The sequence below is a fragment of the Panthera pardus genome, unplaced genomic scaffold, assembly GCF_024362965.1.
Source record: "Panthera pardus isolate Hobbes unplaced genomic scaffold, ASM2436296v1 HiC_scaffold_12, whole genome shotgun sequence".
NCBI lineage: Eukaryota > Metazoa > Chordata > Mammalia > Carnivora > Felidae > Panthera > Panthera pardus.
Window position 1 is genome coordinate 100030125 of NW_026526677.1, and position 26539 is coordinate 100056663.

Consider the following 26539-nt stretch of genomic DNA (forward strand, 5'->3'; position numbering starts at 1 on the left):
GTGGCGTTGTCCTTCGGAGCGGATAAACTTGCTGCCGTTGGGCTAATTAAAACTTTCAGGATCATCTGCAGCTTATCCGATATTTATAGTGCTACAGTAGTTATTAAAGCTAACAGAGAACCAGGGCACGCCAGCAATTAGAAACCAGAGGGAACAACTGGGTAAAGCCACAGCTGGGCAGCAGCAAAAGAATAGCTGGGGAAATTCAGAGCGACCCCTGTGGTCTCTGATCCAACTTGACTTCTTCTGAATGAAGAATATGGTGTGACTCTTTAAAGGGACAAAGGTGTCGGGATGATAGGGACAGCACCATCCTTTGGCAAATCCCAGCAGCGGAGGAAGTGACGGTACCAACGAGGTCTGTGCAAGCCTGACACAGGTTGTTCACATGGCTTCTGGGAGCCCTGGGAAGCCAGGAGCAACAGCGGCTCGCGAACGGTACGGAGATGCTGGGTTTCAGCCCCTCATGACTGGATTCACACTCCAGTTCCGTGGGATTCCCACAAGGGACTAAATTCAGAGCTTAGGGGTGCGGCGTCCACTTGGGAAGCCTCTGTCCATAATCACCCGAAGAGAAAGTCTTCCCAAATCCTGGGAAGGTACGTAGATCCTGCGTGAGTGCCAAGATCGGTGCCACCTTACCCTCAAAACTGATCATCTGCAAAGCCTGTGACCCATCTGTGAAATACAGTTAGCTCCAGGGAAGGGAAGTCTAGATACCCCGAGCCGCTGTCTCGCAGGTGATGGGTACAAGAAACATGAAGTACACGTCACCCCACAAGATGGTCAGCCTGGGTAGTTCAGGGATCAGTAGTTACGAGGGGAGAGCAAATAACAGGAAAGCAGGCCTGATGGCCGAGTCAACCCAACCTGCTGCCTCCCTGCCAAGTTCACCGAGTTCAAGTCCAACGTCAACTCGACGGGCTCCCTCCCTGCCAAGTTCACTGAGGCCCGCGGGCCATGCTTGCTAAGAAGCCTACCTGGTTGAGAAGCTGCGTCGTGCCTGACTCTGCAGCAAGCCCTCTGTTGGAACTCAGCTCGACTAGCCCCTGCCTGAGGGGGCTGCTGCTTGGCTGGAAACCGGCTTGCTGACGGGCCTCCCGCCCAGCAGGGGCAAGAGCCGCCTCCAGAGGACACGCCAGCACCTCCGGGCCACAAGTCAGAAAACTCGCGTCCCTCTCCATGGCTCTGATGGCCTCGTGCTCCCCCTCACTAGATATCGTGGAAGACTCGGCTGCCGTGCAACAGACCCTGCTGGCAATGTCTTTACGCGGCATCTCCTGCGTGCTCTCGGGCAGCCCCAGGCCCTCCAGCTGCCTGGAGATCTTGACCATCTGCAGGATGTGCTGGTAGAACCTCTGATCCTCAGAGTAGTCTTCGCTCTCAGAACCCTCATCAGTAGACCCCTGCATGGGGGACACCTGGAACGCTACAAAGGGGCTGGAGTGCTGATCTCTCAGGCCGGGACCCGCCTGACCCACGCCCCGCCCAGATCCCTGAGAGCTCTGCAGGTCCCAAACGAGGTTATGCACCTCACCCAGGATCTGAGAGCCAAGGTGGGAAGCCAGGCTGCTGCTCTCCAAGTCAGGCTCAGACCCACTAGGCTTCCTGTCTTCTTCGGGGGGGTCTGTTGACCCCGGGGGTTGTCTCTTCTCACCGGTAGGGTACCCTCCAGGGGAACTCCCTGAAGGGGCACTCTGGGCTGGCTCTAACGCCAGCGGATCAGGTGGCAATAGGAAGAGTTCCCGAGGTGGATCTTTAGCTGAGGCCCCTGGAGCCTCAGGGTCACTGGGTTCTGTCTCCTTGCAGCTGCCGGGGGTATCCTTGTCGACAAGCTTGGACACCTGTCCCATCCACAGTCCTGGGGGCTCTTTTCTCCTCCTCCCCCTGCCCCTACTCCCACCTTCTCCAGAAACTCCCTGCCAGCTCAGGCCTTCAGCTGGGCCGTGATCTAACAAGAGCAGCGGGTTCTTCCTGGTAGGCAGCATGTGGTCAGAGGAACAGGGGGACCCGGAGGGCTCCTCCTCAGGGGATGGTGAGCGAACGGGGCTCTGGCTCTTGTCCCCACCAGGGCCAGTGGAGCCCCGTTTGGCCATGTGGCCCAAACCTCTGATGGTTTCAGAAAGCTCTGAGTGGACAGAGGCCTGGCACCTGCTCTCCAGCACATCCTGCCCATTCTGGAGGGGCCGGGTATTCTCAGGGCCCAGAGCACCGGGCTTCTGCTGTCTGGTCCTCAGTTCCAGATCTTCTATTTCAGGGTCTGAAAACCCCAGGTAGATTTTCTCTGTCGGCTTCTGGGGTTTCCCCAGACCCTGCTGATCACCCAATTCTGTTCTGCACTGGGCTCGGGCCCTGCCTAAGATTTTCTCCACGTCGGCAAAGATGTGGTGGGTTCGGGAAGCTTGGCCCTTGGAGAGTGGCTGAAGCTTGCTGGGCAGGGCGCCCATGAGAGGCGAGGGGATGTCACCCAGCATGCATGGGCTCTTCCCTTTCTTAAAGGAGCCCTCGCTTCTAGCCTGCATCTCTTGCTCTAGGTCCAGATCAGCAAGGCCAGGTGCTGGGAGAGGGGATGGGCCGCGGAGAAAGGAAGGAGGCGGCAGAAGTCCCTGCTCAGGCTGTGTCTCCTAGATGGGTATATAAACATGCAAGAAAAACTGAGACAGAGCACTTCTGATTTACACTTGCTACCTCAGCCCTTGGCAAGCCCTTAGCAGAAACCCACCCTCTAATTAAAGTAAAACACAAACCAGGAGGAGGAAAAGAAGCCAAAAACTCCCTCTGACTTCTTTGTTTTCTGGGCCCTAGTTTCCTTATCTATAAAGGGGAGGCTGGACCAGATCAGTGGCTTACAAACCTTGCTTCATGGAAACTGCAGGTTCATTGCACATGGTGCCCTGGAGGCCACAAGAGTGTACATGTCACGGGGAACGGGCGTCACTAAGACCTACCCCCAGGTTCAGCTGGGGTAGCTCCACTTCTTGACATGCTGGACCTTCATAGAGGAATGACTGGAAGACAGGGCTTCACTACTAACAACTGTCAGAATTACCAACCAGATTATCTCTAAAGGATCATCAAGCTCTCAGTTCTGTGACTGGTTAAGTTTATAAAACCCACCAGCCTTACCAAGGACTACCAGAAATTGTCTAAGAAGGGAAAGAAGAAGGGAAACAGCCAAAGAGGGGAGCCCGGGGATGCCGTCAAGGTCTTCTGGCACGAACTTCAAGACACGAACTGGCACTGCTCAAGAGAGGTCCACAAAGACAGAAAACCTTGAGTCTAGAAGAAACTCTGAATGATAAACCTCACCCTGCAAACATTCACAGTAGGCTCCAGCCGGCCTGTGCACGCATACCTCCGGAGAGCCCAAGCCACCTGTGCCCAGGTCACCCACCTGGCTCAGGCCTGCCCTCTGGACAAACCCAGCTCTGAGGCACTGTCCTGAGCCTGAGAGCCAGACTGGCAGCCCAGGACTTCCCAAATGTCCTCAGCTCCACAGAAGGAATCCTTTTTAACAGGGAGTTCCACGCGCTCAGTCACACACCCAGAACTCTGTCACCTGACCCTCCACCCCAGAACCCTTGCTTGGTCCCTTCTCTCACCGTTACTCATGCCAGAGCCTGCCCAGACACTAGGTAGTCCTGGGTTAGTGAAAAGCCCATTATCCACCTTCTGCCTTTGAAACACATAACATTAGAAAAGTCAACCGATTTGGAAATGACTTGTCCTCTTTATCTGGAGGGACGGGCTTGTTATCTTATTTCTTAGAATCATGAGTAGTGATAGGTGGGGGAGGGGAGGGGAGGGAAGAGTATCTGTGGAGCTTGGAAGTGTTGAAAAAGATTAATTCATCACCAACCATCCGATGCCAGACTTGACACCCTGAGAAGGAAGGAAGAAAGGGAGATGGAAATCTTCACTGAAACAGAGACACTGGCGGGAAACAGACTGCAGACAGAGAGCAAATCAACTGGACAAGTGAGAGGGTTGAAAAGATATTCTCAGTGCCCCCCACCTGGCTGGTCTGATCTCCTATGTGCCTCCCTCTCCTCAACATGCCCCACCTGCACCCCACCTGGGTGAAGGATCCCCTGCACCGGCAGAGCACTCTGGGAGAGCCTGGCCCTCACATCAGCACGGCTCCAAGTCTTAGCTTCTCTACCTATAAACCCAGGGCAATAACTCTGCTTCTTAAGTTCAGACATACTGGAAGGACAAATAAAAATAAGGGGAAAGAGCACTTTCAACTCAGAGTGAAAAAGCTACCTGAGACCAAGATGCTCACGCCGCAATCAGATTTCAGTTACGCACCCCTACCCAAGGACAATGGCAAAAAAGAACAATCCACAAAAGTGGATAAAGCCCAAAGCTTTTCTTTTTGGACTTTGAAGGCAATGGCTTTCTGACAACTGAATTATGGCTACACCTGACATCTATGAATTTGCACCACACTTGAAAGGCCTGGCTCTGAAAAAAGAAAGACACTCCACTCATCTAGGTTCTCTGTCAACTGCCCCCCTGTCCCCCACTCTCCAGAGGGGTAGACGGTATCCCTTCTCAGACTGCTGCAAAGCAACATCCTCAGGGGAGCGCGCTTTCTCGATAATCCTCCTACATAATATGTGCTTCCCGGGGGGAGGAGAAAAGAATTTTTCAGAGACGATAAGAAATTCCAGAAGCTAAAGGAAAATCTGCCAGAAGACAGGCATAACTGAGATGATGTACTATCAAGCAATCAATGTGTTATTGGTGTTGTTCTGAACTTCCCAGCTGTAAACACCTAGGGGTTCCCAATATCCCCTGAGGTTTCAGGCCCAGCTCTCTGGGGGCTGGCATCCACGGACTCACCAGCAGACTTTTGGAGGTCTCTTTGTCCTTCTTGTCTTTCTTTTCCTTCTTCTTTTTCTTGTCTTTCTTGTTAACGGCTCCTGGAGTTGACAGCTTCCTCCGCTCTTGGATCACCAAGTTCCGATAGTGCTCGTCACATGGATGGTCCCACGTGGACTGCCCATTGGCAAAGTTGAAATAGTAAATATCACCTGTGATGTCCTGGCTGTAGGGAGTGGAGGTCAGAAGTTAGTCCCTGCTCAGGTCCAAAGCTACTTAGGAAAAAAAGGAAGAGAATAAAAGTGGCCAGGAGACAGAAAAGAAGGAAGAACTGGGTGAGAGGGACAGAAGGAGAGAGAAGACACGGGGGACGCAGGAGGGGATTTACACAGAAGGAAAGGGTACCTTCTGGCTAACATAGGAGTTAACTTAGATAGGAACAAAGGACTGGGATAGCTAAGGACTTCTCTAGAAGAAAATGTACAATCATTGGGGTTCCTAGGAATAAACTTGGTTTGAGATGGATAAGTACAGATGCTATGGGATCTTAAAGACAAGTTCTAGGATTGACCTTCCTTAATATTTTCATAAATGGTCCAAGGAAGAAAGAGGCACTGTGATAGCTCTGGTCTTACACAAGATTCCCATCTCCTAAGAAATAACGATCCAAGCCAGTGGAGATCAACAATAAAAGAAAATAATGTAAAGGTGCATTTCATGAACCTGTGTTTCAACATGGACAAGTCCAAAATAAGCCATTCTTCCAGCCACCATTATCAAAAATTCATTGGGACAGCTACAGAAAACAAACAAACAAACAAAATTCACCATAGCAATACAAAAAACACGATACCCAGGAATAAATCCAACATGTACAAAATCTTTATAAAGCTTCACTGAAAAGTCAGGAAAAAGAAAAAAAGAAAAAGCTGTTGGAGAGACAGCCCATGTTCCTCAATAGAAAGACTCAAGTCTGGCGGCACCTGGTTGGCTCCGTCAGTGGAACATGCGACTCTTGATCTTGGGGTCGTGAGTTCAAACTCAATCTCAATTCTAATAAAAGAGAAAACATGCAGAAGTAAGCAGGAAAAATATTAGGGATGAAAGACAGAAAGGTAATAAATGACAGATAAGTGCATGAGAAGATGCTCAGTATCACTAAACATCAGGGAAAGTGAAATGTACAACCACAGGGAGATATCACTTCCCACCCACTGGCACGGCTATTGCCAAACAAGCAGAAATAACAAGTGCTGGGGAGGATGTGGGGAAATTGGACATCTCGAGCACTGTCGGTGGGGATGGAAAAGGGTGTGGCCGCTGTGAGAAGCACTAGTTTCCTAAAAATTAAAAACAGAGAGACCATACAGCACAGCAATTCCACTGCTGGATATATACCAAAAAGGAAAGCAGGGATTCAAGCAGATTATTTGTCCACCCATGTTCACAGCAGCATTACTCATAAAAGTCAAAGGGTGCACACAGCTCAAATGTCCATTGACAAATGAATGAATAAACAAAATGTAGTACATACATACACTAGAACTGGATTCAGTCTTGGCAACGAATGAACTACTGACACCTGCTACAACATGAATGAAACTCGCAGACATTATATCAAGTAAAATAAGCCACACCCAAAAGGCTGAATATCGTGGGCCCACTGATTTGACCTTGAATAGGTTAATTAACAGAGATGGAAGGTAGATGGGATGTTACCAGGAGCTGGGGGGGGGAGGGGGGGAGGGCAGAATGGAAACAGACTTTGTTTGGGAAGATGAAAAAGTTCTGGAAATGGCTGGTGGTGATGCTTGCACAACACTGTGAATGTACTTCATGCCACTAGCTGTATATCTAAAACTGGCTGAAACAGTACATTTTACATTATGTATGTTTTACCTGGAAAAAAAAAGTACAAAAAAATGTATAATTTCAGTGTGAAAAAAGAAAGCGCAAAGAAAATTAAAAGACAGGAGGTGGGGAGAAAATAGTAGAAACAGTAGTATAAGATTAATACACAGAAAAATCTGGCACAAGAACAGACACTCAGATCAATGGAACAGAATAGAGAACCCAGAAAGGGACCCACAAATCTTTGACAAAGCAAGAAAGAATATCCAATGGAATAAAGACAGTCTCTTCAGCAAGTGGTGCTGGGAAAACTGAACAGCGACATGCAGAGAAATGAACCTGGACCACTTTCTTACACCAGACACAAAAATAAACTGAAAATGGATGAAAGACCTCAATGTAAGACAGAAAGCCATCAAAATCCTCGAGGAGAAAGCAGGCAAAAACCTCTTGGATCCTGGCCACAGCAACTTCTTACTCAACACGTCTCCAGAGGCAAGGGAAACAAAAGGAAAAATGTATTGGGACCTCACCAAAATAAAAAGCTTCTGCACAGCAAGGAAACAATCAGCAAAACTAAAAGACAACTGACGGAATGGGAGAAGATATTTGCAAATGACATATCAGATAAAGGGCTAGTATCCAAAATCTATAAAGAACTTATCAAACTCAACACCCCCAAAAAAAAGAAAGAATCCAGGGAAGAAATGGGCAAAAGACATGAATAGACACTTCTCCAAAGAAGACATCCAGATGGCCAACCGACACAGGAAAAAATGCTCCACATCACTCATCCTCAGGGAAATACAAATCAAACCCACACTGAGATACCACCTCACACCTGTCAGAATGGCTAACATGAACAACTCAGGCAACAACAGATGTTGATGAGGATGTGGAGAAAGAGGATCTCTTTTGTACTGCTGGTGGGAATGCAAGCTGGTGCAGCCACTCTGGAAAACAGTATGGAGGTTCCTCAAAAAATTAAAAATAGAACTATCCTACGAACCAGCAATTGCACTACTAGGTATTTATCCAAGGGATACAGGTGTGCTGTTTCGAAGGGACACATGCACCCCCATGTTTATAGCAGCACCATCAACAATAGCCAAAGTATGGAAAATATGGAAATAGCCAAATGTCCATCAATGGATGAATGGATAAAGAAGATGTGGTACATATATACAATGGAGTATTACTTGGCAATCAAAAAGAACGAAGTCTTGCCATTTGCAATTATGTGGATGGAATTACAGGGTATTATGCTAAGCGAAATTAGAGAAAGACAAATATCATGTGACTTCACTCATATGAGAACTTTAAAACACAGAATAGATGAACACAAGGGAAGGGAAGCAAAAATGATATAAATACAAAACATAAGAGACTCTTAAATATGGAGAACAGAGGGTTACTGATGGGGTTGTGGGAGGGGGGATGGGCTAAATGGGTAAGGGGCATTAAGGAATCTACCCCTGAAATCATTGTTGCACCATATGCTAACTAACTTGGATGTAAATTTTTAAAAAATGCTTTGGGGCACCTGGGTGGCTCAGTCGGTTTAGAATCCGACTTCGGCTCAGGTCATGATCTCGCAGTTCATGAGTTCGAGCCCTGCATCGGGCTCTGTGTGACAGCTCAGATCCTGGAGCCTGCTTCAGATTCTGTGTCCCCCCCACCCCACCCCATCCCACCCCTGCTTGTGCTCTGTCTTTCAAAAACAAATAAACATTTAAAAAAATTTTTTTAATGCTTAAATGAAAATAAAACCCACAGAAAAATCACTTTTACCTTCTCAACAAAAATAATAATAAGCAACCCAGCAGACAAAACGGCAAAGAATATAAATAAGCAAATGGCCAACAGATGGCCAGCTCAACTCTATGAATGATTTGAGAAATGCAAATTTAAATGATCCGGCATAATTTCCTGTCCTTGTATCAACAATTTTTTTGTACTCATCATTTTGGAGGAATCGACAATTTTTTAATTGATAATTTTTTTTAAAAAGGCTTCAAACCCAACGCAGGGCTTGAACTCATAACCTTGAGATCAAGACCTAAGTTGAGATCGAGTCAGATGCCTAACCAAATGAGCCATCCAGGCACCCCTAATTGATAATATTATTAAATGAACAACCATATGTACCATTATTGGAGGAATTATTAAACTATAAAGGAAGGTAATGTATGATTAACTAACAACATTTAAATTCTGTACATCTTTTAACACACCACTGCAAATCCTAGAAATTTTTTCTAAAGACACACATACAGGGGTGCCTGGGTAGCTTAGTCAGTTGAGCATCAGATTTTTTTTTTTTAATATAACTTATCGTCAAGTTGGCTAACATACAGTGTATACAGTGTGCTCTTGGTTTTGGGGGTAGATTCCCGTGATTCATCACTTACATACAACACCCAGTGCTCACCCCAACAAGTGCCCTCCTCAATGCCCATCACCCATTTCCCCCTCTTCCCCAGAGCCCCCCATCAACCCTCAGTTTGTTCTCTGTATTTAAGAGTCTCTTACGTCTTGCCTCCCTGTTTGTACCTATTTTCCCCTTCCCTTCCCCCATGGTCTTCTGTTAAGTTTCTTAAGTTCCACATATGACTGAAAACATGATATCTGTCTTTCTCTGACTGACTTATTTCACTCAGCATAATACCCTCCAGTTCCATCCACATGAGCATCAGATTCTTGATTTTGGCTCATGTCATGATCTCACGGTTCATGGGTTTGAGACCCACATCAGGCTCTGCTGACAGCGTGTAGCCTGCTGGGATTCTCTCCCCCTCTTTCTCTGCCCCTCCCTTTCTCTCTCTCAAAATAAATAAACAAACATTAAAAAATAAATAAAGACACACATACAAAACCTCAGGCAACATGTTTACCAAACTGAAGAAGACATCTGACTTCTCCTCACCTAGTGCCAAATTCTCAGATGCCAGAAACAGAAAGAAAATGTGAAATCTGAATAACAAGTGTGTGAACTGATAGGTCAAGGCTGGTGTCTGACCTGGACAGAGACCCTCAAAAGCTGTTTATTTATTTATTTATTTGTTTTGTTTTGAGAGAGAGAGAGAGAGAGAGAGACAGAAACAGAGAGAATCTTAAGCAGGCTCCACGCTCAGCACAGAGCCTGACACGGGGCCCGATCCCATGAACCTGGGATCATGACCTGAGCTGAAATCAAGAGTCCGATACTCAACCGACTGAGCCACCCAGGCTCCCCAAAACCCGAGTTTTAATGCCAGTTGAAAGGCACAAAATACGGCCTTAGACCTTCATGAATTGGGAAACTAGGGGCAAGACCCTTGCGTATCACTGGGCCCTTAAGGCTGCTGGCTCCATGAATAGAAGAACCTAGAGGGCAAAGAAGCAATCCAGGTCTAGGCAGGCGAAACCAACTTTCACAAAAAATTAAAACTCCAAGATACATGTAGACATAGAATCCAAACTGTGGTAAGGAAATCCCAAGTCAGAAAATTAATGTAAAAATTTAGTACTAAACCCACTGAAAAATCCGTGGCACAAGCTATCATAAAGTCACTCAACAACCCAGGAATGAGACACAGAAAATGACTCTACAGAAGACAGATTCACAAAACTTACAATAAATAATTAACAAACCCCATGGGGAGACAGTTCACTGCAAAAGGAAATCAGTGCCAGTAAAGAGAAACATTGGCACGCAAGGAAACCTGGCATAGTACAATAATCAAAAGAAGACTAAAATTAACTACATCTAAAATTACTGTAGGGACAAAAAGAGTAGAATCCATAATGAAAGAACAGAACTCTAAAAAAAAAGAAAAGAAAACAGACATATTGAAAAGATCAGAACTTGTAGGAATCGGTAGAATCATTAAATTAGGGACGGAAAGGGGGAAAAAAAAATAAATCCAAACGTGGCACAGCAGTGAAATTACAAAAACACCAAAGATAGAAACAAAATAATAAAAACATCCAGTTTGGGGAGGGGGGAGGGGGGGAATTTTACTACCCACAAAGATATAACTGATGAGACCAAGAAAACATGTCTTTTTAGCAAAACCAGAAGTCAGAAGATAAGGGTACATAATATTGTTCAAGGGCTATTCGTACTCAACATACAATTCTGTACTCAACTAAACTGTGAGTTAGACCAGACAAAAGGGACCAGGACACAGAAGACATAAACACATCTATATATGAAAACACATTGATATAAAGGACATTTACAGAACCCTACATCCAAAAATGAGACACTACATTCTTATCCAGCATCCCTAGAACATTTACATAAAGAAGATCACTTACTGAGCCAGAAACGACGTCTCAACTTGTAACACAAAATAGAATGAATAAATAAAGTTGGAAATCAGGAATAATGAAATACCCAAACTCTATCTACTTCATCCCCTTCAAACTATTTTTTTAGAACAAAGATACTTAACACAATTTTAAAAAATCAAATCCGATAGTATATAATCGTGACCAAGTGGACTTTATCCGAGGAATGTAAGGTCAGATTACCATTTGAAAATCAATCAATACAACTGACCCTAGTAAGACCGAAATAGAAAAAAAAAATCACATGATCCTATTAATAGGTACAGAAAAACATTTGGTAAAACCCAATATCCTTTCTGATTTAGACCCTCAGCAAGCCAGGAATAGAAGGGAACTTCCTCATCCTGACAAAAGGCATTTACAAAAACCTACAGCTCCCATCATACTCAATTCCTTAAGATGAGGAGAAAGACAAAAATGTCCACTGTCACCACTTCTATTATTAGAGGGTCTAGTCAGTGCAGTAAGGAAAGACATAAAAATAAAAGGTATTCAGATTGGAAAGGAAGAAGTAAAAATGTCTTTTTCACAGAAGATGTGATCATGCATGTAGGAAACCCTATGGAATCTACAAAACTATTAGAACTGACGGAAATGAGTTTAGCAAGGTTGCCAGCTATGAGATCAATATACAAAAACGAATTTTATTTCTATATAAAAGCAACAAGCAATAGGAAATTTTTACATATATGATTTAAAATAGACCACTTAGTAAATCTAACAAAATATGGGTAATACACGTACCCTAAAAACTACAGAATGTTTCTTAGAGAAAAAAACCACCCAAAGAACCACCCAAATAAATGGGGACAGACCCTTGCTCAGGGGTTGGAATACTCCATAAAGGTCTAGAGGTCAATTCTTCCTGAAGTGATTTCTAGATTTGGTGCAATTCCGATCAAAATCTCCACAGGATTTTTTTTTTGTAGAAAATGACAAGCTGATTCTAAAATTCATATGGAAGTACAGAGGACCTACAATACTACTTTGCGAATGGACAGCAAAGTGGGAGGATTTACCCTACATGATTTCAACGTCTCTAATAAAGCTACAGTTATATCAAGACAATACGTGCAGTATTGGTATTAAGACAAACAGATCAATGGAAGAGAGCAGAGAATCCAGAAATAACCCGTCCAGAGACCTAATAGTCAATTTGGAAAAGAAGTGCTGACCACCCTAGCAGGTACATGAAGGTGGTAGGTGTGACCCTGGCACATGGCTGGCTCAATAACCAATGACAGTTTCCCTCCTTCCACTCACCATTTTATTTTTTACAAACACTGCAGCCATTTATTTATTATGTGTACATTAAGAGGTTACTATACTGATTCTATTTCTCATGTGTTTTTTTAATAAGAACTTCATTTTTTAATGTTTAATTTTCAAGAGAGAGAGAGAGAGAGACAGAGACAGAGCGTGAGTGGGGGAGGGGGAGAGAGGGAAGGAGACACAGAATCCGAAACAGGCTCCAGGCTCTGAGCACAGAGCCCAAGGCGGGGCTTGAACTCATGAACCCTCGTGAGATCATGACCTGAGCCGAAGTCGGACGCTTAACAGACTGAGCCACCCAGGCGCCCCTCTCATGTGGTTTCTAACGAGAAAATGTATCCAAAAGCAAACAGCACACATATATACGAACTTAAAAACGAAGGCAAAGAAGATAGAGATGATTAGATAAGGCAAATGTGGGAATCGGGGTGGATATGAGAAACAGAACAGAAACCGCTATCCTACAAACACAACCACCAGTGCTCAGCACCTGGAAGAGTGTAGAGCGCAGACAGATTTATTACAAGAGAGGGGTCACGAAACTGGAGGAGATCCAAGGAAAACGCTGCTACAGAGATCAGGAGAGCGGGGAGCCCGCCATGTGAGAAGCTGAAAGGATAACTTACGATTCTTCAGCACGGACGAGTGAGGCCACACTTGCGGTCATTTTGAAGCATGGCCAACGCATTAAATGGCGTGGGTAAGAACGGAATATTATACCTTGCGTGCAAAACTGTACAACAGCAGCAAAAGGGAAGACTCTGGAGACCGTGGGGACTAACTGGGGACTTCGCGCTAGAGCGGGAAGTAAACTTCTGGCACTCACTTTAGGGAGCCGAGCTGGAGCCAGCGTGCAAAACAGCGAACACGCACCCCCGCCCCCGAGGGTGGGAGAGGATGCCGAGACCCCGTCAGCCTCCTCCCCATCAGCCTCTGTTTCACTGAGACAACCCGAGCCAGTCCGCTCCGTACGTGCAGAGAGCTCAAAGCGAAACTGCACAGGTGACCGAATCCACAGACGGGAACCTATTCGTGAGCACGGGACTCAAATTCAGGATGGGCTGCCAAGAGGGACAAAACCCTCTGCCAGTCTGTGTAGCCTCACCACAAACCTCTTTAGCACCAGCATCCATTCTGGACCCACTGAGGGGGTTTCAATATCGTCACTCTCGGTATCAGTCGGCAAAGGGCAACAGTGACACTTCCCCACCAGGCCCGAAGCAGAGGCTGGTGCTGCAGGACCCTGGATATTGGTGCTGAACCCCTCACAGGGACCGTCAAGTTGGCCTGGGCTCAGGCCCAAAGTATCAGGCAGCACAGCGGAGGAATGGCCCATAGCTGTCCCCAACTCTGCGCAGGACAGGCTTCTGAAGGTGGCAAATCAGGGTGCCTGGGTGGCTCAGTTGGTTAAGGATCCGACTTTGGCTCAGGTCATGATCTCACGGCTCGTGAGTTCGAGCCCCACATCAGGCTCTGTGCTGACAGCTCGGAGCCTGGAGCCTGCTTCGGATTCTGTGTCTCCCTCTCTCTCTGCCCCTCCCCTGCTTGGGCTCTGTATCTCCCTCTCAAAAATAAACATTAAAGAAAGTTTTTTGTTTTAAATAACAAAGGTGGCAAATTAAAGCTGACCTCCAGTGCCAGGCGCGGCTACATCCGTGCTGACTTACCAGGGCTTCCACTCCACAGGCAGTGGGGCCACAATGCCCTCCCGCGCCAGCCACATCAGTTCCGGCTCCTTGACGGGATCAATACCAATCTCTCTGGCAAATTCAAGAATTTCTGCAGGAAGAGGCGGGATGATGAGAAAGTAACAAAGTGGGCGATGTGGATGGAAAAGAGAAAAAGAATCACAGTCAACCTTGTGAAATAATAAGAAATACAAGTGTCGGTCTCCACCCCCAGTTCCTGTTACTATTTGGTCTTTGACCCGAGGTGCTGACACAGAGCTCCTAAAACCCTCGGAATTTCCTGAGCAACAGAAGCCTCTTTTCTTCCAATCAGGTGACTCTGGGGGGGCTGCTGGATAGGGGCTGGTCACCAGAAAACCCGAGCTATGATTAGAAGCTTGGAACTTGCAGTTTCACCCCGATTCTCTGGAGAGGGGAGAGGGGCTGGAAAAGTGAGTTAACGATCGATCATGACTTGGTGAAAAAGGCTCTATAAAAATCCCTAGACTACGGGGCTCAGAGAGCTTCTGGGTTGGTGAACACATCCATGTGACCTCACCCTACGTATGGCTTCCTTCATCTGGCTCTTCAGCTCTATCCGTTATCGTATCCTTTACTGTATGATAAACTGCTCAACTTAAGTGTTTCCCTGAGTTCTGGGACCTGTCCTAGCAAATTATCAAACCCAAGGAGGGGGGCAGGGGACTCTGGTGTATAGGTCGTTGGTCAGAAGTACCAGGGACAACCCGGGACTTGCGACTGATGTCTGAAGTTGGGGACAGTCTTCAGACTATGACCGAGCCCCTAACCTGTGGGATCTGATGCTGTCTCCAGGAACTGAAGCTGAATTGTAGGACACACAGCTAGTGTCAGAAACACACACACACACACACACACCTGGTGCCAGCATTTTGCGTGTGAGAATAAAGGAAAAACAGGTTTTTTTCCTAGACAACTTTTTTTCTCCTTCGCCTTTACTTTCCAAGTTTCCTTAAGTGAGCAGGTGTTATGTCTCTAAATATAAATAATAAACATAAATAATTCTGTCTTCTTAAATTACAAATGGCACACCCGAATCCAGGCATGCTGTTGCCATACTCCAAGAACGTAATGCGAAGCGGAGTATGACAAAGGCAAAACAATAAGACCAAGACGTCTGTGTGGCAGGGGCCTCAGGAAGACCCCCCACGGCCGCAGCCAGAAGCATCCTGAATGAGGGCAGCCTTACCGGGACACAAGCTCCAAAACCCTGGTGCAAAAGTGCCCGTCACTCAGTCAACAAGCATGGACTGAACAACCAGAGAAGACTAAGCCCCTCGGGGACCTTACCAACACATGAACAGAGTACAAACCGAGGGATATGTGCTTTTAATGGAGATGTGCACTGTGTGCCCCGGGAGCAGAGGGAAAGCGCCCAAGGCGAGGGGAGAGCTGAGCTGAGAAAGTGAGATGATACTCGATCAGCCTTGTTCTCCACTCTCTGAAGACTCTACTCCATGAAGGGATTTCTTTTCCACTTCTGTGATGTCCTATGGACTCTAATACTCTCTGGGAACCAAGCATAGAAAGCTCTTTCGCCAGAGATCTGGAGGAACAGGGGAGATATACATACTGAGCTAAGAGCGATCTCACCTACAGGTGCAAAGGCAGATGAGCTAACTGCAAGAATAGGTCACCAGAGCCACCAGGAATAATGAAATAAATACCCCAGGGGCATCAATGCTCCAGCTGATAATACCCCTGGCCAGAAAGGCAAAACCAGTATGGGTTCTCTCAATAGAGAATGTGGAGGCTGGCATACCTGGGGACTAGAAAAGAAAAAGCACGTTTTCAAAGGACCAGCTGAAATTTGGCTAGCCAGAGACTTATTCACTAATTTCACAAATAGTTCTTGAGTGCTTCCTATGTGCCGTAAGAGAAATGGTCTCTTCTAGTAGAACAACCAGTAAAGAAGTAGACAGGGCACCTGTTAACAGTTAAGCGTCTGACTCTTGATTTTGGCTCAGGTCATGATCTCAAGGTGGTGAGATCAAGCCCTGCATCAGGCTCTGCGCTGGGCATGGAGCCCGCTTGAGATTCCCTCTCTCCCTCTCCCCCATACTCTCTTGCTCGCTCTCTCTCAAAAAAAAAAAAAAAAAAGAACGAAACAGATAAATATACAAAAAATGAAAGCTTCTGATAAAGGCAATAAAGGAAGTAAATGACATATGAGAGAGAGAACCTCAAGGTGAAGGGGGCACTCGTTTAGAAAGGGTCAAGGGAAACCTCTCAGAATGGAACACAACTGAAACCTGTAGGAGACAAGGGAGCTGGCCGTGCAGAGCACTGAGGAAAGAGCACTGAGGCAGAAAAGCAGGTGCAAAGGGCCTGTGGCAAGCAGCAGCTTGGCCCATCTGGGGACTGTCAGAAACGCCATGGGACTGGCAGCGAGGAAGGGAGAGTGGCACCACGTGAACCTGGCCAGGGGACAGGGCAGAGTCACGCAGAGCCCTGCACACCCCATTAAGAGTGCTATGCTGAGTATAACGAATACTACTAAAAGCGGAGTCCTGATGTGATCTGCTTTACGCTGTAAGAAGAACACTCCGGTGCGAGATGGAGCACCCCTGCGAAGGGCAAGGGTGTACACAGGGAGGCTAATAGGAAGCTACTGACAGTCTCAGGAGAGAGATGGTGGCTTGAGCTTAGACCGTCTAACCCTGAACTGAGCAGAAGAGAGTTTTTATAAACATCCTTAGATCATTAGGTCCCCATTCACAAGAGCAAACAAAATAAATAGTTAAGAAATACACTGAGCAAGAAATGTGTAAAAACCTGCGTGAAGAAAACTTTAAGTCGGTCCTGAAAAACACAAACAAAACACAAACGGGAAGGAATACCATGTTCTTGGGCAGGGGGGGACTTCATAAAGATGCCAATCCTCCCTAGGTTCTTTCATAAACTGAACACAATTTTCTCCAAAATGCCAACCGTTCTCCCACACAGAGCCCTCCCCAGAACCAGACAAGGTGATTCGCAAGTTCCCAGGGAGGTAAGGCAAGATAAGCACGAAAACTTGGGTAGGAGGTGTGGGGAAAGCCACGAGGGCATATCAGCCCTCCTGAAAAAGAGAATTTATTACCGAGCCTCAGTAATTAAGAGTATGGTGCTGGCGTGTGAACGGACAGTCTTATGGAAGATAAGTAGGCAAAATACACACGCTGGCACCTACTCAGTGGGGGAAAGATGGGCGAACCACGCATGGTGTGGGGACAAACCCAGGGGAAAACATGAGAGCAGTATCTATCCGTGCAGTAGCGAAGGAAGGCTTTTCTGACTATGATACAACATTCCGAGGTCATGTGAGAACGGACTGATACATTTAATGTGAAAATTTTGAATTTTCATACAGCAAACAAATAAAAATCCTATGCTATATGCAAAGTGCGGGGGCTCTGGGAGTGCAAGATTCCTTCCCTTTCTCTAACAGGCTGCAAACCTCCTGAATTATGTGCCCAGGTCCCTGACACATGACAATTTCAGAGGAATCTTCACCCCTCAACACAGCACAGAGCTTCAAAGTGCAGGCCCTTTTGTCAGGACACCTAGGTGTGGGTCCCAGCTGTGCCACTCAGTACACCTGTGACTGGAGGGAAATGATTTAACCTTTCTGTGCCTCAGTTTCCTCATCTGTAGAATGGGAATCATAATAGTACCTAACTCATGGAGTTGCTGTGAGGGTTGAAAAGGAAATACAGGTGAAGTTCTTAGGGCAGAGACTGGCACGTAGGAGCACTCAATAAATTCTGTTATTATTGTTAATAAAGTTATTGTTGTTGTTTAAAAAAAAACATTGCTTTAGGTATTTTTTCTTAAGAAACTGGGTTACCCCTGGCCTCAGGACACAATGTATTTCATGGTATCTTCTAATATATTTTCGTGTATATTTTTTAAAGATGGACCTTTTTTTAAGATTTTATTTCTGAGTCATCTCTATACCTAACATGGAGCTCGAACTTACAACCCTGAGATCAAGAGTCACACGCTCCACCAACTGAGCCAGCCTGAAGCCGCTATATTTTCATTTAAAGTTAATCATCGGGGTGCCTGGGTGGCTCAGTCAGTTAAGCATCTGTCTCTTGATTTCAGCTCAGGTCACGATCTCACAGTTCGTGGGATTAAGCCCCATGTCCGGCTCTGCACTGACAGTGCGGAGCCTGCTTGGAATTCTCACCCTCCTTCTCTCTGCCCCTCCCGCATGCACACACATGCGCTCTCTCTTTCTCTCTCTCAACATAGATAAACATTTAAAAATAATCATTGATCTAACCCAAGGCCAGCAAACTTTCTCTGTAAAGGGCCAGAGAGTAAATATTTTAGGCTTTGTGGGTGACACGGTTTCTCTCACAACTACTCAGCACTGCCCTTGTACCATGAAAGCAGCCACAGACAATACGTAAGCAAATAAGCATGGCTATTTTCCAATCAAACCTTATTTACAAGAAGGCAACAGGCCAGGGGAAGCCCATGAGTTAGTTTCCCAACCCCTGATCCAACCAAATATACCAAGCAGCCCTGTACATGTACCAGATTTGTATCAGAAGAACAAAATTAAATCAGAGACCATTCCTGCCCTCAAAGAACTATTAGAGTACACCCCAGGCCTCTTACCTTGCTCACTGGGGATGTAGGTCTCATCATAATCTTCCTCCAGAACCAGCTGGTCTCCTATGCGGATGGGTCTTCCGGCCATGATTGGTATGGGCTCGAACACCTACGTCCTGGAGACCCCCTTCCAAAGAGAAAATCAATGACCCACCTTAAAGGGAGAAAAACTGGAGCCCGGTCATGGAGCCCCTGGGTCAGACCAGACCCTGCAAGCCAACTTAGCACATCTTCCAGACTCCAGGGATAGCGGAGGGTGGAACCAATGTCTCAGAACTCAGGCCTCATAGACTCTGCGCCTCGTAAAGTTCCCTGAGACGCATCTCCCAAACGCTTGCTGAATACTCAGCGCGTCACAAAAGAGCTGGAAACCCAGGTCTCTCTCTCAAGAGTGTGACCTCATATCCCGCCCCCCACCACCAGGGGAGAAACAACTCACAGTATAGGACCCCCAGCAAGAAAACCCTAGGGACACCAAAAGAGCGGCACACCCCCATCCCCCCTGATGGCAACGTATCCCAGTGCAGCCACACTATCTTCAACGCACATCCCTATTTACACCCAATGATGCCCTCAAGGAGCTTACAATCTAGGGGAAGTAGCACACACAACTTCAACAGCAGAAGGCAGAAGGGGAAAAATAACCATCCTGCTCCAGAAGTACTAAGAGAGAAGGAATATATTCCCGCCGAAGGGGGAAGGAAGGCTTTGTAAGGAGCTGGGTACCAAAGGCAGACAAGAGTCATGTTGGTGGAGAGAGCGAAGCTGGCAGAGGGGATGTTGGGTGCAGACAAGGTGTTCTGGAGTACTGGATACAGAACGCGGGGCAGGGGCTGGCGTGGAAAGCTAGGTCACGGAGAGCCTTGTAGACCATGTGCAAGAGTCTCCACTCTCCCCTGCGGCAAAGGGGAGCCACTGAGGGCTTTGGTGAGAGAAAGTGGCACACTACGGCCTTTTTTCAGGATGTGAGCTCTGGCAGGGATGGATGTCAGGACTGGAGAAGTAAGACTGGTGTCAGGAAAACCACGGAGGCGGCTGCCATCCAGGTGAAAGACGATGAGGGCTTAAACTAGGGCAGAAGCAGAGAGGATGGAGGAGGGGCAGATGCTGTGATGGTAGGGTTAATAGGAGTGGGATGGGAGGCAGGGGGGAAAAGAGTCCAACTTGAGTCCAAGGTTTCTAGCCCCGGGGATGGGACAGCGTCAAATTCAAATTCTTCAACTGACAAGCTCATGCCGTTCCCCGCTCCTCCCTCCCAGGTCACAACTCTCCCGTTCTGGCACCTCCCGCACTGAGGCTCCCAGTGACGCAGAGGCAGGTCCCCCTGTAAAGTGGCTGCTGGAGTGCGTCCCCCACCTGAGCAGGCATCACCTCGCTGGTGTGACTGACAGGAGTCTAGAGAAACAAGCCTGACCTCTTCAGAAGCTGTCACTGTTCCACCTGGAACAGCAAGCGAAATACAGCCCTCTTACAGCAGGGGAAGTGAACAGAAAGACCCTGTCATCAAAAAGGAGGTTGCAGGGGAGGGTGCCTGGGGGGCTCAGTTGGGTTGGCGGCCGACTTCCACTCAGGTCATGATCTCGCGGTCCCTGAGTTCGAGCTCCATGTCGGGCTCTGTGCTGACAGCTCAGAGCCCGGAGCCTGCTTCGGATTCTGTCTCCCTCTCTCTCTGCCCCTCCCCTGCTCAGGCTCTGTCTATCTCTCAAAAAAATAAATAAACATTGAAAAAAAAAAAATTTGTTAAAGGAAGTTGGGATGTGTCCTGTAATGAGTGCTCAGGAAATGGCCAGGTCTGGTGGCTCTGAATCTGTTCCAAGATTGCCGTTTCCTGATAAACAGCAAAGGATATATGAGGGATCGTTACTGTGGCCCTCTCTGTACCCTGAGAGTTGACAGATGGGCCAGGAAGGTATCTCGCCTTACGACTCACAAGAAAAGGCTCCCTCTGTCAGTCCAACGGAGCCAAGGGAGTGAGGCTATGCCCCCTCTCATTCCCACCTTGACACCTCCAAGCAGCAATTTCAGGCCTTAAGAAGAAAGGCCAATGGAAGAAGCATTCTCCTCTACGGTACGTAAACCCAAGTGGGGATCTGTGCCCTACCCTAAGAACCCCTAACACCCTAGGAGCCCATAATGGTTCCTCCACACACACAGAGATAAGCAGGGCCACCGACTCTTAAAAAGCAGAGCAGAAAAGCGCCAGGAACCAGGGCAGCTGATGTGGCTTAATGAGCCACAGGAATCTTGAATTCTCTAAGTTAGGGAGGAGAGGGAAGGAGAAAGGGAAAGAATCCCTGGGGAAGGAAGAACCCCTAGCGGCCAGCCGATGTTCAGTCCAACAGGCTGTGACCTGTCACAAGGCACTGTAGCAACCGCCTCGGAGCACTCGAGAGATGTTTCACATCCCTAGATACACCCCATCTCCGGAAAGCATGGGGCAGGTGAAATCTCTCTGTGGCAGGATGCCCACTTAGCTATATTGAAATGTCAGGAAGAATCTGGAAAACCCAGAATCATGGGTCACTTGAATTTCGCACAAATCTTCCACCGAAAAAGATCTTCTGTGGGTAAGGACAGGACAAAAAGGGCAGGAACTACAGGAAGGAGGAGGTGGTGGGAAGAGAAATCATATGCATTTAGTGGCTACTGGAGATCATTTATTCATTCGAGAAATATTTATTGAGCACCTAAGTTTACCTTTTTTCAAATGTTCATTTATTTTTGAGAGAGAGAGAGAGAATGGGGGAGGTGCAGGGAGAGGGGCGGACAGAGGATCTGAGGCGGGCTCTGTGCTGACAGCAGCGAGCCTGATGTCGAGCTTGAACTCACGAACCACAAGATCACGACTTGAGCCGAAGTCTGACACTCAACCGACTGAGCCACCCAGACGCCTCTTTGGGCACTAGAGATGCAATGAAGAGTAAAAACACCTGCACACTAGCAGAGCACACATACATGCACATTTGCACAATTAGGGTTCCCTGTATAATTACTGCTTCCAGTCTGCCTCAACAGTTATAAAGAAAGTTCAGCAAAGGAAAGATTTCCTGGAGATGGCACTGGGGAGAAGGTGGAGGACACTGTAAGTGATTAGGTAGTGGGAACTGAGCATAGGTTTGGGAACATTACTGGCTTTGAATCCCAGCTCTGCCACTTACCAGCTGGGCAAGGCACCTCAGTTTTCTCATCTGTAAAATGGAGAGAATGATGTCTACCGCCATTGACGGGAGAATTAAATTATCCAGTATATGTAAAATACTTAAAACACAGTATAATCTCAATAAATGTGAGTTGCTGTTGTTATTACTATTCACATACGTGAAAGGCTTATTCTACATTGTTCCAGAGGACAGATCTAATACCAGGGAACATAAGTGAAGGCCATTCGGACATTCAATGACCACTTACTGAACACCTACCATGGGCTGGCACTGTGCTATTAGGGGCTACAGACGTGATTACACAAGGCCCTGAACTCCAGCTGACCCTAGCTGAGCAGCCGAACATGATTATATAATGTGTTAAGCACATTAAGGGAAGTAACAGGAAACACAACGGGAAACTAAGGTAAGGATTGCAAATGTTACTTTGGAAGATCAGGGAAAGCATCACAGAGTCCAGGACCAATGAGATGGCTCTTAAAGAATAAGCAGGAGCTCACCAAGATGAGGGAATAAGGGAATATAAGGCAGAAGAAACAGCCTGGACAAAGGCAAAGAGGCAGGAAAGAATATGGTGGGTGCAGAGAATTCATTTTGCAACAAAAGCTTAGATTCACTGAACACTTCCTACGTTCCAAGAACTGTACTAATACTGCACATACATCATCTCACCTCCTCCTCTCAAACAGGTAGAAATTGTTTTCCCAGGGGCGCCTCGGTGGCTCAGTCAGTTAAGCGTCGGACTCGTTTCGGCTCAGGTCGTGATCCGCGGTGTCTGAGTTCAAGCCCCTCATCGGGCTCCGTGCTGGCAGGTCAGAGCCTGCTTGAGATTCTCTCCCTCTCTCTCTTTCTCAAAATAAACTTTTTTTTAAAAAAAGTTTAAAAATAAAAAAAGGAAATTATTTTCCCCATTTTCAAATAAGGAAAGTGAAGCCCCGCAAGGTTAAATAAAAAAGCACTTGGCAAGTTTCCAAAGGTGGTAAAAGGCACAGCAGAACATGCATGCGCCCGCGTCTGTGGGACCCCAAAGCTTGAGCTCTTACCCACTCTGACGTGACCAGAACACAAGGGGCAAAGGGAGGAGCGGCAGGAGAGAGATCTACCGTGGAAGGCAAGCAGCACAGTCTAAAGGGCTGGGAAGGACTGAGGTTGCATCCTGCACATGGTGAGAAGCCATCACAGGACTTCACAAAGGAGACTGGCATGGTCGGATCTGCAGTTTAGAAAGATACTCTGACCGCTGCATAGGAACTACTTTGAGGAGGGCAAGAAGAGAAGCGGAGGGACCAGTTAGGAAGCTTTCCTGAAAGCACAGGCAAGAAATTATGAACGAAGCCAGCGGCTGTGAGAATGGAAAGGAAGGACCAGACGCTCAGGGTATTAGGAGGCGGAATTAGAGGACCTGAAGTCTGCAGCAAGTGAAGGGCAGGGAGGAGGGAAATCAGGGCACTTCCGCCGGTCTGATTATCTGTACTCTCCCATGCCTTGCCCAATAGCCCCACCTAGCATGCTCCCTAGAATATAGGAAATGCCCATCAAATGTCTGCTGCCTATAGCAGCTGAATGAATTCCAGGTGCAGACCTGGCTGAGTGAACAGGGGAGTCCTTCACTGACACAGGAATACAAGGAGGAGGCACAGATCAGGGGCGCCAGGACGGTGGGGGAGGCATGCAGGTGGAGATGGTCAGTAGGCAGGCCTGAGCTCAGGAAAGAGGTCTGGACTTGAGCCCACTCTAGTTAAATGAACGTCTGGGCGAAATCACCCAGAGACGGGCTACGGTGAGTAGAAAGGGGAGAGGCCTGCACAGACAGCTCAGCTAGGAGACCCAGGAGCGAGGAGTCGTGGAAGCCAAGTGAGGGCTGCGGTTCCAAGTGGAGGAGGTAGGTTTTTCAATCAATGCAAGGAAAGGAAAAAACAAAACCCAAAAACTTCCTGACTTCCCCAGCTGACCCAAAGACGTCAGAAGGTCGGACTAGCCCTGGATTCGGACACCGGGGAAGCCTCCCCAGAAGAGAGGTATCCGAGCGGGCTTCGGAGGCCGGGCCTCACACTCCAACCACGGACAGGACAAGTAAAGGGGCGCCCCGGCCAGCTGACAGGCGTAGCCCGGCGCCCGCTGTCACTCGCGCTCGCCCCTCGCCCGCACCCCAGCCCAGCCCGGCGTCCCTTCCGCCACTCGGGGAGATTCTGGATGGATGCACTCTAGTCCGGCCGCTCCTTCTTCACTTCTCCCTCCAGTTCCCGCCCACACTCGTGCTCATCCCGCTCGCGGGCACACGAGTGTGCCCCAAGTCTCCGGCTTCCCTCTTTCCCCTGCCCCCTCCCTCGAGGAGGTCCTCACCTGCCCCCCCGCCCCGGGAGGCACTGGACGACCGCTCCCGGGTCCGCGCAGCTTCCCCAGTACCACCCCGGCTCCCCGCTTCCAGGGACGCCGGGGTGTTGCTCTGCAGCGGCCAACAACCACTTCCGGAAAGAGTACCAACCTAGCAACTAAGAGTCCCGCCTCTACACGGAGCCAATAGGTCGCTGAACAAGGGCTGTGACACTGGATTGGTTAGAGGTCCCGTCGGGTCACGGAGGAGTGCAGCACGTTTCCCGTTGCACGATGGGAGATGTAGTCCAAGATAGTTGATAGAGGGGCCACAAGGGGTCATAAGAGAGCTCTGAATTTGGTTATGAGGGGAATTTCTTCCTGGGCAGGAAAGGGGCATTCGCAGTATTTATGGTAAGGTGAATTAACTAAGGCAATCTATCCCTCATCATTTTTTAACATAGGCTCCACGCCCACGTGGGGCTTGAACTCCCCACCCTGAGATCAAGAGTCGGATGTTACACCCACCGAGCCAGCCAGGCACCCTGCCACCCTGTCATCACTTTTTATTTTTTTTTATTTTTTGAGAGAGAGAGCAAAAGGGGGAGGGGCAGAGAGAAGGGAACAGAGGATCAGAAGCAGGCTCTGCACCGCTCAGCAGTGAGCAGTGGGGCTCAAATTCATGAACCGTGAGATCATGACCTGAGCTAAAGTCAATGCTCAACTGACTGAGCCACCCAGGTGCTCCCCCCACAACCCGTCATCATTTTTTAAGTAGTGTGATTAATGGCAGGTGAATAATACATTGATCATCAGTAACCCATTAAGGCTTTAATAAACAAAAGAAACGTGAATGTAAGGTGAGAGGAGACCACCCCACCCCCACCCCCTGCAAAAGAAATGGCTTTCCCGTGCTATGATTAAATCAGTGAGCGCCTGACCAGGACTTAAGAACCCTGGTTTTCGTTGTTTGTCTTTTCAACCAGAGCACAGGGCTCCGTTTGCAACATGGGTGAGGATAACATCTTTCATGCCTGTTTCAAAGAGTCTGCTTAAGAAGAAACAAGTGATGCAACGTAGAGCCGTTCTACAAGCTCTGTCTGGCAGAAAGGTTGCTACTAATATAATTCCAAAGAGCTTCATTTTGCTTACGTGGAAGGCAAATCTTCTTTTCTCTCAAGTGTCCTCAACCTCAGGGCCATTTTACATCCTTGAGGAACTGGGGGACGGAAAAGTGAACTTACGGGTTGAAGAGATTGAGTCCCCTGGAGCAGCTCCTGACTGGTTCTGTTGTAGAGATGGATCTGGCTCCTACCATCTCCCAAAACGAGCACCAGTGCCCCCGATCGCGGAATGCAAAGCTCAGATTGTTGTCTCTGTAGATCCCAAACCACATAGCCAGAATGTATTCCTCTTGTTTAAGTCCAGCTCCTTCTGCAGCAGCTCTGCCTGTACTTCCTTTATTCTGCCTGCAGACGACCCAACCGTGCTCCCCCTTCCTCCTCACACTCCTTAAAAGTCTCACCGAGGGGCGCCTGGGTGGCTCAGTCGGTTAAGCGTCCTACTTCGGCTCAGGTCATGATCTCGCGGTCTGTGAGTTTGAGCCCCGCGTCGGGCTCTGTGCTGACAGCTCAGAGCCTGGAGCCTGTTTCAGATTCTGTGTCTCCCTCTCTCTCTGACCCTCCCCCGTTCATGCTCTGTCTCTCTCTGTCTCAAAAATAAACGTTAAAAAAAAATTAAAAAAAAAAAAAGTCTCACCGAGGGGTCAGGGGGACAGACTGGGATGGGACTCCAAGGGGTCACAAGCTCATCCTCCACAGACCTCATACAAAACAATATTCAAAAAACTATTGGCAGACTTGGTCTCTATGTCCAAGAACTTGTAATCAATCTGGTTGACTTCACTTGCCGTCAGAATTCTTAACTTTTATTCCTTAGCATGAGTCCCTTTCTGTCTCGTGGGGAGAGCTAATAAAATCAGGGTCACCAAGGGACTAATGGGATTACCCCGCACAGATAAACAATTTGCATTTTATCAGGTTTCCCTGTAGGTTTGTTCTTCAAAGTGCAAACCAATTTATAAAATACCCTTAGGCAAACATAATTAAGAAAACAAATCTTTGGGGGGAAATAACAAAAATGACACACCAATTGATATGCCAGTAATATACCCAGTGAATAAGGAAGAGAGATAGAGGAGTTCATACATGTATGTTATCTTCTGCACTCAAAGATGTGGGAGGAATAAAGCTAAATTGGCCCCAAATTTATGCCATACCCCCAAGTCAGAAATTTCACTGTTAGAACTTTTTCTTCTCTTTTCATACTGTTTACTTGTAATATACAGAAAATCACCCACATAATAAGAAGGAACAACATTTGTTAATCCTACCATTTTTTAAGTGTATAAAGATGTGAAATGTTCCCTCTACTCTTTGAATCCACCATATTTTTAAAAAATGTTTATTT

The 26539-nt window shown here is 47.4% G+C and overlaps 1 protein-coding gene across 12 annotated transcripts in view; it reads right to left on the reverse strand.

Annotated features, from left to right (window-relative positions):
• The window catches only part of CEP164 (centrosomal protein 164), a 66861-nt gene extending 42644 nt beyond the window's left edge, over positions 1-24217 (reverse strand). For 7 of the 12 annotated variants that reach the window (XM_053900436.1, XM_053900438.1, XM_053900441.1 and 4 more), the window contains exons 1-5: positions 24101-24217; positions 18603-18712; positions 13953-14064; positions 4849-5053; positions 981-2624 (exon numbers count right to left, since the gene is read on the reverse strand). In XM_053900436.1, the coding sequence (XP_053756411.1) occupies positions 981-2624; positions 4849-5053; positions 13953-14064; positions 18603-18684 (2043 nt within the window). In that variant the 5' untranslated portion in view covers positions 18685-18712; positions 24101-24217. Of the gene's footprint in view, positions 1-980; positions 2625-4848; positions 5054-13952; positions 14065-18602; positions 18724-19952; positions 20044-22429; positions 22597-24100 lie in introns of those variants that run through there. The other 5 variants (XM_053900433.1, XM_053900432.1, XM_053900435.1 and 2 more) reach the window with 5 other exon arrangements.
• Positions 24218-26539: the final 2322 nt, after the last annotated feature.